At 39.4% G+C, this 14006-nt stretch overlaps 1 protein-coding gene across 2 annotated transcripts in view; it reads left to right on the forward strand.

The window, feature by feature from the left end:
* LOC131231407 (ABC transporter A family member 1) overlaps positions 1-14006 on the forward strand; it is a 184530-nt gene that overhangs the window by 138861 nt on the left and 31663 nt on the right. For both annotated transcript variants that reach the window (XM_058227578.1, XM_058227579.1), the window contains 3 exons: positions 760-906; positions 12889-13152; positions 13258-13393. In XM_058227578.1, the coding sequence (XP_058083561.1) occupies positions 760-906; positions 12889-13152; positions 13258-13393 (547 nt within the window). The remainder of the gene's footprint in view (positions 1-759; positions 907-12888; positions 13153-13257; positions 13394-14006) is intronic.

The raw sequence follows: 14006 nt of genomic DNA on the forward strand, positions 1-14006 counted from the left end.
GCAGACTTCTTTATTATGCCAAGAATTACCTATTTGGACAAATTGTCGAAGGCTTGCTATTGACTTAGGCTCTAGAACCTACAATCTCAGTTCTGGAAACATCAATCTCAATAGTACCTGAATGGATTGGAGGAACATCTAGGAGATCTGATTTTAAACAACACGAGATGTCCAATGTATGGTTTTGGTTTCTCGTGAGGTTGAGTTTGTTTCAGATACTTTTAACAATATGGAAAACTTAATTCTAGGCCTGGTAATAGGGTATAGCGGTGAGTGTTTGCTTTATACAGTATTGATATATTCTTCTTGTCATTCTTCCTTTTTTTTGTGATTCTATATAGCATCTATATTGTTCAATGTCTTTGTGGAGGATTAGTCCTTCATTAAAACATTAATGCAGTACATTGTAAGAGCTATCTATTATGGCAACCTAAAAACACAAGCCAAATTTAAACTCAGTTTATACTTTGATTTGTTAATCACATTTAAACTGAGACTTTCAATTTGCTTGTAGAGACTGAAGCTTAATTTTGTTGATCATTCAAAATCAATATGTAGTTCAAAACTATACTCCAATGTTGAAAACATTTAGCTGAGGAACCTGTACACTGATACAAATTCAATTGTTACCATACCATCCCGAAGCACTCCTTCCTTTTCTTTCTTTTTTTTCCTGGAAATGTGTGTTTTGCTTTATTAGTTCTATTATGTGCACTATGAAATCCATTTACCTAACTTCTTTTATATAATTTCTGCCAGAACTTTTTCAGGTTAGCACCGGGATTTTGCTTTGCAGATGGACTTGCATCACTCGCTCTTCGACGGCAAGGAATGAAACTTGGATCTGGCAATGAAACCCTCGATTGGAACATAACTGGTGCCTCTATCTTTTACTTAGCAGTGGAGGTGTTGTCCTGTTGTCATGACTTCTGCATAAATAATTTATTTTTATCCTCAAAATTTTTTATTATGTGTCTATGTGTGTAGGGATTGGGGGAGAGAGAGAGAGAGAGAGAGAGAGAGAGAGAGAGAGAGAGGGCCATAGTGTGTTGCATACATGAAATCGGCTTCAACCATCTGATGCACCATGCAATTTTGGCAAGGAGCCAAAAAATTAAGCTGATCCATAACTCAAGTGGGCTACAGTTGAGGAAACAATTAGGATAAGAATGCTCAACACTAAAACCATCCAAACCGTTTGGGGGCCCAACACGTTGTTATATGCCATCCAACTGTTGATCTAGTATGACCCACAAGGATGTAGGGACATGCCAAAAATAGGCTATTCAAAAAACTCATGTGAGCCATGACACATGATTTCGAAGGATTTAGGCATGACTTCACACTATTCCCCTTGGTTTGTCCCCTCCCACCTAAGTTCTAGAACAACCTGTTTTTTCAGGGTCATGGGTGAACATGATGGGACACGCACAACAAACATTATAGATGTCATGCAGACGTCACAGTGGAACCCTCGGATGTTGACACTACAGGAAGCTTCCTATAGTGTCACTGCTATGTGATTATCTCTCCTTCTCTCTATGCATGTATGCATGCATGCACACACACGGAGATGCACTCATACATTAACGATACCACCACTATCAGTGGTGGAGCGTGGCTGTTGTGGGGCCCACGTGATGTCTTGATGCAGGACATGGAAATTAAACATGATATGCAAAAAAAATCTAGGCTTAAGATCATACTAAATTAGAAACAATCACACAAAATTCCACATCCCACATAAAGTCAAGCACTCAATCAACGGGAATCTGTGGGTTTAGGCCTACACATGTTAGGGCTGGATCAATAAAAATTATAGACCAAGCAATACTCAAAGGAGAGTAAATTCATCCGCACATGCACAAAAATATTTCCCCAATCCAAGGGATTCACGGATTTTAATTCGGGGAACCCTAGGGTATAAAAAGGGCATGAAAATAGGGATTTAAGATAATCTAGAGTTAGGGTTAGGGAAATTAGGTGAGAGAGGAGCGAAAGAAGGGAAAGAGAGAACTTGGAACCGATTCCGCACGTGTGGACAGCTAACCTACCTGACCCACGTGCGCTGGTGGTAGCCCGCACGTGTGTAGGGCCCACAAATCAAAAAAAGGCTAGCTTGGCCCTGGTCGGCCAGGGTTGGCCGCCTTCTCTCCAAGTTTTAGGCCAAACGGATGATCGGTTTGATCACGGTGCTTCGCCGAAGTTTCAGCCCTCCTGCAGGGCTAGATTCCGAATTCTGCTGTAGAGGGAGAATCGCTGCGAAAGGATGATAGATTTGATGATTGGTTGGTTGTAGGAGATGGTGGATATTGATGGTAAGAGATGGGGGCGAATCGGGATGGATGTGGCTTCGCACCACGGTAGTTAGCCCTTTGAAGAAGGGAGGGTTTCACACTCAATTGGATTTCCACAACTCAGAGAATTAGAGAAGCAAGAAAACGCAGAATTTTATTCATAATATTTAATGAAAAAAACCTGCAAGGGGTGTCTATTTATAATAAAACCCTATATCTCCTAAAACTCAAGCCATGTGTGCAACCTATTACTTAGAGATGAAGTAACCACAAATAACAACTAATTAAAGCAATCTAAACCGTTTATGATGTTCCTAATAACAAAAAAAAACCAAAGCTCAAACGTACTAGATCGTTTGGAATGGTGGGCCACGATCATTTGAACCCATGGTGGGATTCACATGATGATCAGGTCCACTCCAAAGAACCAAAATGCAGTCTTCTAACTAGGAAGCCCTCCTTAGACGTCGTCATCGATCCAGATCGATGGTAGGGCCCTCCTCCTTGCATACGTGCGTAGGGGGGGCATGTGTGTGCGCATGATGTCCCCATCAACTCTCTCCAGCTACGAAGATTTCGCCACTGGTGAAATAAAATTCTTGAACCGCTCCAAGATGTCAAGATCAAGTCTTTGAAGCTCCTCCTCAGTGAGCCACGTATTGCCTGAAGCTGGGCGTGACTGCCACTTGACCAGGAACTTTTGAAATACGTCGTCTAACATTGATATTATCTGATGGTTCAAAATATCCTCTATTTCTTCTTTGGGTGTGGGAAGGGTAGGTATGAGAGGTAGAGGCTGGGAAGATGGATCGGGAGGGGGCCATGGATCAAGGGAAAGGTCTGGGGAATCAAGATGGTTAGGTGATAGGCTAGATAATGTATCAGTGGTCTCCTGAAATGCAACTAGATACTCCACATTGAATGTGGAACTAATTCACATGGAAGGTGGAAGATCTACCACATACACATTGAGACCATTTCATTTTATAATTTTGAATGGTCCAGCGCTACGTGTGTAATTTACGAACGGCCCCCTGAGGGTACCGCTCGGGCCTGATGCGGACCATCACAAAGTCCCCTACATTGAATTCCTTGAAACATTTATGCTGGTCTGCAAAAAATTTGTAATGTTTATTACTAGTATTGATCTTTTGCCTGATTTCTTGATACAATGAATGAATGTGATGCGCAAAGGACTCTGCAGACTCTGATGTCCTATGAGACAGTAACATAGGGACAAGATCAATAGTCTTCTTAGGCTTATAACCAGTAACGACTTCAAAAGGACTTAGACCTGTGGACCTATTAACAGAACTATTAAACGCAAACTCGGCTATAGGCAGTACGGTGTCCCATATCCTGGTGTGCTCCCCCACTAAACATCTGAGCAAACTCCCTAGGCTCTTATTGATCACCTCAGTCTGACCATCAGTCTGAGGGTGGTAGGTAAAAGAAAATTGGAGCCTAGTATTCATCATGTGCCATAGTGTCTTTCAAAAGTAACTCATTAATTGCACGTCACGGTCAAACACTATGGTTTTTGGTAACCCATGTAGTTTGACGACCTCAGACAGATTTGGTAGAGTCGCCCTAGGGACTAAATCAATGACGTGTTGTATATCCCTCATAAGGGTAAGCTCATCCAGTAGATCATCGGGAAAGACATCACGAAACTCATCCACTACCGGAATGACCTCAGTGGGTAACTTTGTACTAGCCTCTGGTGCACTTTCCTTAGCCACAAGGGCATACACCATCGAGTTTGAATCAGTCTCTCGCTCTAGTCTTTGGTATTTAGAATATGTAAAGGCTTAGACTTGGATTTTGATTCCTAAACCAACCTCAAGTAATAAGAGAAAGGGAGGTATTTTTCCGTAAGAGTTTCTTTCATTTCTCCCTAATAGACTATTGGGGGTTCCCTCAACATCTCTTTCTTTCGCTCCACAATAGCCCAAAACCTCTTTGCTTGGCCCACAAGCTTCATCTTGGCAAATTGGACTCGACGAGCATCCGATATGTCATACCACTTAAAATAGTGGTCCATATCCGCCAACCAATCTAGAAAAGCTTTAGAGCCCAAGTGGCCATTAAACGTAGGGGCCTCTACTCCCTTGAGGAGTTGCGCATTTGGGTCATAATGATCATGATGCCCCTCGCGGGATGGGTTCACGGGTGCTCACCCATGTCTGTTTCTTTGGCCACCCCCATTCCTTTGTCTATCCTCCTGACCACCTGCTTGAAATTGGGCATCTTCCCCAGTGGCAGGGTTTGCCCAGGCAGAGGTCTCTAGTTGGGTAACGCGCACATTAAGCTGATCCCAGCGTTGGTCAATACATTGTTCCAAGCGCCTACCCAAAGACTCAAACTGCCGGGTTATGTTGTCCATTGACTCTTATAATTGCTCCATGTTTAGTGCAGGGTGCAACCCAAAACCGCGACTAGTACGTGTGGGCATACAACTACCCACTCAACTCAAAGGTCCTTTAATGCACCTATTTGCGTCTAAATAAGACTAAATGCTCTTATAGGACTCTATATGAGGAAAACTACGCAACGCTCCTAAAATTCCAGCAACAAACTGTCCAAACAATTTGTTAACAGAAAATTCAGCAATGAAAATTGGGGAATTTCTGACAATAGAAAATTCAGCAGTCTGTGTTGTGAATGATGGGTCCTAAACAGCCCTATATGATGAAATTTAATGCAAAATAAACGCAAGTAGACTAAACCTTAAACATGCAATGCAATCTCCTATGAAAAACCTAAGCTCCGATACCAAATTTGATGCAGGACATGGAAATTAAACATGATATGTAAAAAAAATTAGGCTTAAGATCATACTAAATTAGAAACAATCACACAATTCCACATCCCACATAAAGTCAAGCACTCAATCAAGGGGAATCTATGCAGGTCCAGGCCTACACATGTTAAGGCTGGGTCAATAAAAATTATAGACCAAACAATACTCAAAGGAGAGTAAATTCATTCACACATGCACAGAAATATTTCCTCAATCCAAGGGATTCATGGATTTCAATTCGGGGAACCCTAGGGTTTAAAAAGGGCATGGAAATAAGGATTTAGGACAATCTAAGGTTAGGGTTAGGGAAATCAGGTGGAGACGAGCGAAAGAGAGGAAAGAGAGAACCTGGAACCGATTCCGCACATGTGGACAGCTAACCCGCCTAACGCACATGCGCTGGTGGTGGCCCGCACATGTGTGGGGACCGCAAATCAGAAAAAGGATAGCTTGGCCCTGGTCGGCCAGGGGTGGACCACCTTCCCTCCAAGTTTCAGGCCAAATAGATGATCGGTTTGACCACGGTGCTCCGCCGAAGTTTCAACCCTCCTACAGGGCCAGATTCTGAAATTCTGCTGTAGGGGGAGAATCGCTGTGAAAGGATGATGGATTTGATGATTAGTTGGTCGTAGGAGATGATGGATATTGATGGTAGGAGATGTGGGCGAATCGGGATGGGTGTGGCTTCGCACCACGATAGTTAGCCCTTCGAAGAAGGGAGGGTTTCGCACTCAATTGGATTTCCACAACTCAGAGAATTAGAGAAGCAGGAAAACGCAAAATTTTATTCATAATATTCAATGAAAAAAACCTACAGGGGATGTTTATTTATAATAAAACCCTATATCCCCCAAAAATCGCGCCATGTGCGCAACATATTACTTAGAGATGAAGTAACCACAAATAACAACTAATTAAAGCAATCTAAACCGTTCATGATGTTCTTAATAACAAAAATAATCAAAACTCAAAGTACTACATTGTTTGAAATGGTGGGCCACGATCAAAACTCAATTGGATTTCCACAACTTAGAGAATTAGAGAAGCAGGAAAACGCAAAATTTTATTCATAATATTCAATGAAAAAAACCTACAAGGGATGTTTATTTATAATAAAACTCTATATCCCCCAAAAATCGCGCCATATGCGCAACATATTACTTAGAGATGAAGTAAGCACAAATAACAACTAATTAAAGCAATCTAAACCGTTCATGATGTTCTTAATAACAAAAATAATCAAAACTCAAAGTACTACATTGTTTGAAATGGTGGGCCACGATCATGAGAACCCATGGTGGGATTCACATGACGATCGGGTCCACTCCAAAGAACCAAAACGCAGTCCTCTAATTAGGAGGCCCTCCCTAGACATCGTCATCGATCCAAATTGATGGTGGGGCACCCCTCCTTGCATACGTGCGTAGGGGGGCGTGCGTGTGCGCCTGATGTCCCCATCATGTCTTCATTAGATCCATCCTATACATTAGATGCACCCTTCAATTTTAGGCCATGGGACCAAAATTTAGCTCTAATGGAAACTCAGGTGGGCCACACCACAAGGAACAGTTGGGAGGGGACTCCCAACCAATAAGATCTTCTGAACAGCTTGTGGGGCCCACCATGTTGTGTATATGCTATCTAATCCATTCAATAGGTGTGCCCACCTAAATGAAAGGATCGACCAAAAAGGGGGAGAACATGATGAATGGGGTGGATCTGATGCAAACATCACACTACCCAATTGTCCATTAAGCGCCACACTGTGAGGAACAATTGTGGAGGCTGCCCACCATAAATAAATAAAGAAGCCCAATTAGTGTGCATGGCCCATTGTGGTTGCGCATGCCATCAAAACCATGCATTGATTGTGCCCCACTATGATGATGGGACATACAAAAAATCAAGCTAGTACAACCATCAAGTGGGCCCTTGTGTGGGGCTCGCTTAGTGTGTGTACGCCATCCAATTTATGCATCAGGTCAACCCATAAAAAATTAGCCGTATCCAATGTCAGGTGGGCCCCACAACCTGAATTTGTAGGTTTCTTAGTGTTTTTCATATTTGCAATGGTGTGGCCCACCTAATGTTTGGATCGGTGTAATTTATGGGCTCCCCCAACAACTCTTTGGTGTTCAACTGAGGACAGGTTGCATGTCGTACAAACACCACATGGGCCCTAGAACATCCGTTGCAACCACAACTGTGGTGGTAACATGATTCGTTCAACTAACCCCAATTAGTTGAGGTAAGGCTTTGATGATGATGGTGATGATGATAGATGTATACATACATAAAAACATGCATGCACACATATATATACATTTATGTATGTATATTGTGAGAGAACACACACATATGTATGTATATCATTTTGTGTTTATTGAGAGGGAGAGGCACATCTCCAATCCATCCACCCAACTCTAATTCTATTGTAAACATCCTGCATCTCTCCCATCCTTTCGAATGGTAGAGGCAAAGTAATGAAAAATATAGCATTGAGGGATTTCTTGATCATCATCAATCTTAATTAAAGTGTTGCCACCAGTGTTCGAAATATCGATATCGCGTTACATATGGCATCCGTAGGATACAAATATGTATCGATTATCACACGGGTTATGTCATTTGTATCGGGTAATTTATCGCACTTCTTAGGAAACAAAGGGGAAACATGGGGAAAATTGTTGATTTTTTTTAATGAAACTTCATGGATTGTTAAAAAAAAAGGACCTTAATACACACTTTTATATCATAACATCTCAAAAAAGAACTGCACGTAATAGATTTCCTATGTATAGGGTCTTAAGCTATGTGCTTTCTAATTGAACTAATGCAAATATATTCAAATTGAATGCATAACATTGAGAGTGTATGTGATGATCATTTCATCAAACACTCCTAAATACGTAGAAATTAGTCTCAGTTGACAACTGGTTGAAGGGAAAATTTGAAATATATATATATTTTTTAATAATTGTTTTTAATTTTTTAATTAAAAAATTATTTTTATTTTCTGAAAATTGACAAGGACTTAATAAATCAGTAGATCAGTCCTCGTACATGCTTGATTTCATGTTTGGAGTGCAACATTGCAAGCAATATGGGAGAAATTGGGGAAATTTCAAAATCTCCCCAAAATTCCCAAAATCAGACCACCTACACTCAAATTTCGAAATTAGGATGTATGTGATGATCATTTCATCAAATATTCCTAAATACTTAAAATTATTCTCAATTGACAGCTAATTGAAGTAAAATTTCGAAAAAAAGAAAGCACAGAGAACATGAAGAACCAACCAACTCCATTATTTTTCATGCAAAACATGAAGAACAATGGATTTGTAATCATTTGACATTGATTTAACATAATCTGTGGGATATATCGGCACTACCTGTGCGTTTCATATGACACATGTGGGATATATGATATATCGTGGGATATATCGGCCAATATTGTCAATATTTAAAACATTGGTTGCCACTATAACTGTTCTTAGTAAAGTTGCTTTCTGAATGCTCCGTCTTAATTCTGCTAATTTTTAAGCCCCTGTGCTCTAAAGCCTTCCTTCAACCCTCCAATTTAGCATTTATTTCCCCTCTTTGTCTCGTCGATCACTACTCAAGACAGGAAACCTCATCCTGAGAGCAAGATTTTTTGTTATGTATACTAAACAAGTTAATTTCTGAATATGCTGAATGTAAGTGCATCTATTCAATTATTATCTTTGTTGGATAATATGAGCAACGCTTCTTTGATTTCGTCCATCAAGACTACCAGTATTGGATCATGGTAACCATCACAACATTTAATCTTTGCGAAGTTGGATGAGTCACGATCACAAATACCACCAACCTTAATAACATAAATCAAAGACATGAAAGTGTGGTATGGATATTACACATGTAGGTGATTATATGTCCATATTTTCAAGAGGTCCAAAAGCTTTATATGTCTCCAATTAGAAAGGACTAAATTCTACTTATCCAAAATAAAAAAAAAATTGTGCATCTTAAAGAGAAACCAAAATAAATCTAACAAGAGAATCATCAAAACTATATAAATATCGATGCATAATGGATCATATTAAATTCCCACAAATTGAATATATTTGTGGGATTAATAACTCTCACAGAAGCAATATACTCATGAAATAGCATGACAGAGAGCCCTTTAGTGAGCAGATCTGCTAACATCTTCTTTGTACTGATAAGCTCCACAGACACCTGTCGATTTTGATTTTGATTTTTTTTTTTCCTTTACCATATGGTATTTAATGTCGGTGTGCTTCGACTTTGATGAAGGCCTATTGTATTCAAGAAGTTCCATCACAACGGAGTTGTTAGAAAATATTTTCAATAGTTTCATGATTAGCTCCAATATCTGTAAACCAAAGAAGAAGCTCTGTAGCCATATGGCTCTTGATTAGTAGCTTCATGACAAGCGACATACTCAACTTCCATGGTGGATGAGGATATTATTGACTATTTCAAACTCTTCAAGACATAGCTCCACTAACCATTATAAAGACAGCCAAAAGTAGACTTCTTAGTGTCGATGCAATCAACAAAATTGACGTTGAAGTATCTAACCAACTCCAAATAGTCAGACCTGCTATATGTAACTGTGAAGTATTTTGTCCACTGCATGTAGCGTAACACCTTTTCAGTTTTGAGATGAAAGTTCTTGGTGACACCTCCTTTATCATCAACATTAAGATGCGCCGTAAAAAAAAATAAAAATCACATGAACTACTTGGCTTGTCGCAGATGGCCTATATCAATAGGACACTAGAAAGGTATAATATACAAAACTACTGGCTAATTGTCCATTGTAAAGTGCGATAAATTTGTCAATTTCAGTGTCCCAAGATGTAATTTTTTTACACACTTCATAATGATGCCGCTTTACATGGAGCATGTGCTATTATCCTACATAGGCATATATTATACATTATTTGATATGGATTCTTCATGATACATTGTGATTAGCAGTTGCTATTGCACCTTTCAGAGGCTTCTAGGTTCCTTGAGAAGGATAACTGGTTTCAGAACAACCCTATGACTAAAGGAGTTTGAAATCATTGTGGTGTAGGATCCCTGGGAGTGTGGTTGGGTATCATCAGGGATTCAGGATACCAGGTCTGTAGGTTGACCAACCTTAAATTACTTGGGCTGAAGATGAGAAGTCACTTACATCATTTGCATCACCTGCTAGTATGACCACTTGACTTTGAACGGCATAGAGTGTGTGATTGTCACACAGAATACGTCCGAGCTTATGAGAGGGTGTCATATGATTGTTCGCGTCATCTGATTCAATTGATTCATATTGAAGTCATAGATTTGGATATGGAGTAATAGGGCCTTTTAAAAAAATAATTGGTGAGAATTTTATTACAGCAGACAAAAACAAGACGAACTGTCAAAACGAGCTGATCCTCAAAAACCAAAATGTTACAGCATAATAAACATCCTCTCAAGGGTCATTGGAGTAATTGAGCCATTTTGTTTCAACATGGCATATCATGACATTGAGATGATGAGTCCATTTATTTTGGATTATCATCATGCTCACTAGAGTGGCCAAGGAAAATTTTCAGTGAAATTATGAACATTTATATGCTAGAATTTTGTGATAGATTCATTTCTCAATTTAGTGAATAATCATATAGAAATCATAGTTTAGAAATCACTGAATCTTCTGATTCTTGATTTTCCCATAGGGAGATATTGTGGTTTTTGGATGCAAGACATGGATTCCATGATATTTTTATTGTGAAAATAATTTCTTGTGATGTTTGGGATCCAGTGGGTTTTGTTATGGTAATATAAACATAAGGAGAAATTCAATTAATTGTGAGGTGATAAATTGGAATTTTCTCCCTAGGATGGAGTGTCCAGTCCTAAATAATATGTTGCATGATAAATGGATACTTTTATTGAAAGGATACTTCCTCACAGAGGAGGAAACCTGTGGCGAAAAGGAAACATACCAAATCTCAGTAGATCAGTGGTGTGGTTATGTATTTATGTAGTATACATACAAACATGCGTACATAAATACATACACACATATACATACACGTGTGTGTGTCATAATGTATGAATGTATACATACATATATAGATAGATAGATCGATAGATAGAGCTAGAAGGTTGTGGGCCTAGCCCTAGGTTTTGCTTCTTCCTATTTCCACCATTCAGAGAGTTGGGAAAAGGCGCAGTGTCTGGAGTGGACTTTCTAGATATGTAGTCTGATTCATGCAGTGATCTTCTCTGACAATCTGATTCGAAGTGATCCGTTCTCACTCAATAAAAGGTAAAATGTGAAAAACTATTAACCTATAATTTTCTATTAGAGTAGTGGAGTTTTGATCATGGTGGCCTGGCACATCCTTTCTTGTGCATTTTTGGTGTGACAGAAGCCACACTTATATGACTGTTCCTCGGCACTCTTGCTTCCTGTAGTTTTGAGAACTGTTGCTTCCTTATGTCCAAATTTGCTCCTAAGCAACCCCCTGGTGTAAAAGGTGTAGGTATGGTGAAACAGGTGTATGTATATAGAGTGGGGGCCTACTACTGATTTGTGCCGAGGTCCACCCAAGTTTCAGATTGGCCTGATTTTTTTTTGTGTGTCATCATCTGGGGCAGGTGTTTCATATCAATAGATGGGATGGCATACACAACATGGTGAATCCTCTATGAAAATCAAGGGTGGGAATCCCCTCTTAAATGTTCCTACTTGTGCGGCCCGCTTGAGTCATGGATAGGCCTGTGTTTTCTTGGCCCATCGCCAAATGGCGTGCAAGATGGTCGTAGTAGATTGTATCAGCACATCATGGTGGGCTTTACACAACTTGTTTGCTATAATATAATGCAAACGTTTGCACTTGATGAGTTCCTGTCCATATGTGTGTGTGTGTGCGCGCACGCGCGCGCGTGCATGCGTGCGTGTGTGTACACACACATACAATTTCAGTGACTTCAACTGCTGCTGGAATGCATGTACAGGCATGACATATTTGGCATGAGTAGAAATCTGTGGTTATCAATACTTCGAATTTCAAACTTTCCTGACACATGCCTTCTGTTCAATGTACATACCATTGGTTTCAATGTCTTGGAGCTAATCATTCTGTTGGTTTCTTAGGAAGGCATACACTAATAGATATTGCACAAGAAGTATAACAATCTGTCTTGTCTATTTTATCATATATATATATATATGAGAGAGAGAGAGAGAGAGAGAGAGAGAGAGAGAGAGAGGAATGCTCACCTGTGCACCAGTTCTCACGAGTTCATGAGAACTCGTGAGAACTTTTTGACAACTCATCTCACGTGATATGAGTGCAAGATCTGAACCATCCACGTGATGCAGCACCATGAAGCCCCCAAGGCCCAACTATTACCCTGATTCAAAACTTTGGTGCGCCATGGCAAAAGAGAGGCAAATAAGGGAGGAAACTGTTTTGTTTTTCCATGGCCCACCAAAGTTTTGAATTAGGGTAAAAGTTGGGCCTTGGGCGTTTCATGGGGTGCTGCATCACGTGGACAGTTCAGATCTTGCACTCATATCACGTGAGATGAGTTGTCAAAAGGTTCTTACTAGTTCTCATGAGAACTGGTGTGCAAGTGAGCATCTCTCTCTCTCTCTCTCTCTCTCTCTCTCTCTCTCTCTCTCTCTCTATATATATATATATATATATATATGAGAAGGGGAGTATGTGATGTCATGTAAGTAATGTGCTAATCTTGTTCATTTGATTTGTTGTTTATGTGCAACAGAGCATCATTTACTTTGTTCTTACAATCGTTCTTGAACTCTTACCTCCTCAAAAATTAAACTTATTCACAATTAAGGGATGGTGGAGGAGGTTTAGAACAGTTCATCATGGCACTTCTGAGAGTTACTTGGAACCACTTCTTAATTCATTCTCTAAAAACGTTGCTCTTGAAGTTGATGAGGATACAGATGTACAGGCAGAAAGACAAAGGGTGCTTTCAGGTTCTGTTGATAATGCCATAATCTATTTACGGAATCTCCGGAAGGTACCCTCTTTATGTTCAATATTTTGATTTTAACTTATGAGAGAAATTTAAGCTTTTCATAAGGATTCTTCAAATTTTATAGCCAGCCATTTTCTTGGATTTCAGGTTTACCCTGGAGGAGTGAATCACCCTTCAAAAGTAGCAGTTCAGTCCTTAACTTTCTCTGTTCAAGAAGGAGAATGTTTTGGTTTTCTAGGAACAAATGGAGCAGGGAAGACTACAACTTTATCGATGTTAACTGGTATAGAACGAATTGGTTTATGCAACTTTACTATTATATACATGCTTCATATTCTGTACAGAATTTGTTGCATAACATTTTTGTAAAGTGCATAATGGTTTGTCCACTGTAAATGTCATTCACTTTACAAAATTCACTCCTTTTGTTTTTCTTATTTACAATTTCAATAATGATGCTAGTAGCTGTGAAAAACTAATGGTACATTTACCTGTAATATTCTTGTTTCAATAATTATAACAATCTTGAAAGTGGACCCATATACATGCTTCATATTCTGTACAGAATTTGTTGCATAACATTTTTGTAAAGTGCATAATGGTTTGTCCACTGTAAATGTCATTCACTTTACAAAATTCACTCCTTTTGTTTTTCTTATTTACAATTTCAATAATGATGCTAGTAGCTGTGAAAAACTAATGGTACATTTACCTGTAATATTCTTGTTTCAATAATTATAACAATCTTGAAAGTGGACCCCAAATATCTGGGATGAGGCTATGAGATGATGATGATGATATAATGGTTGTATTTCCCAAGTACAGGCATATAGTTACATGTGTCAGTTAAGGCAATAACTAGGAATGCGAGATCCTTTTAAGTCCAAATTCGAAGG

Source organism: Magnolia sinica, chromosome 17 (genome assembly GCF_029962835.1).
Source record: "Magnolia sinica isolate HGM2019 chromosome 17, MsV1, whole genome shotgun sequence".
NCBI lineage: Eukaryota > Viridiplantae > Streptophyta > Magnoliopsida > Magnoliales > Magnoliaceae > Magnolia > Magnolia sinica.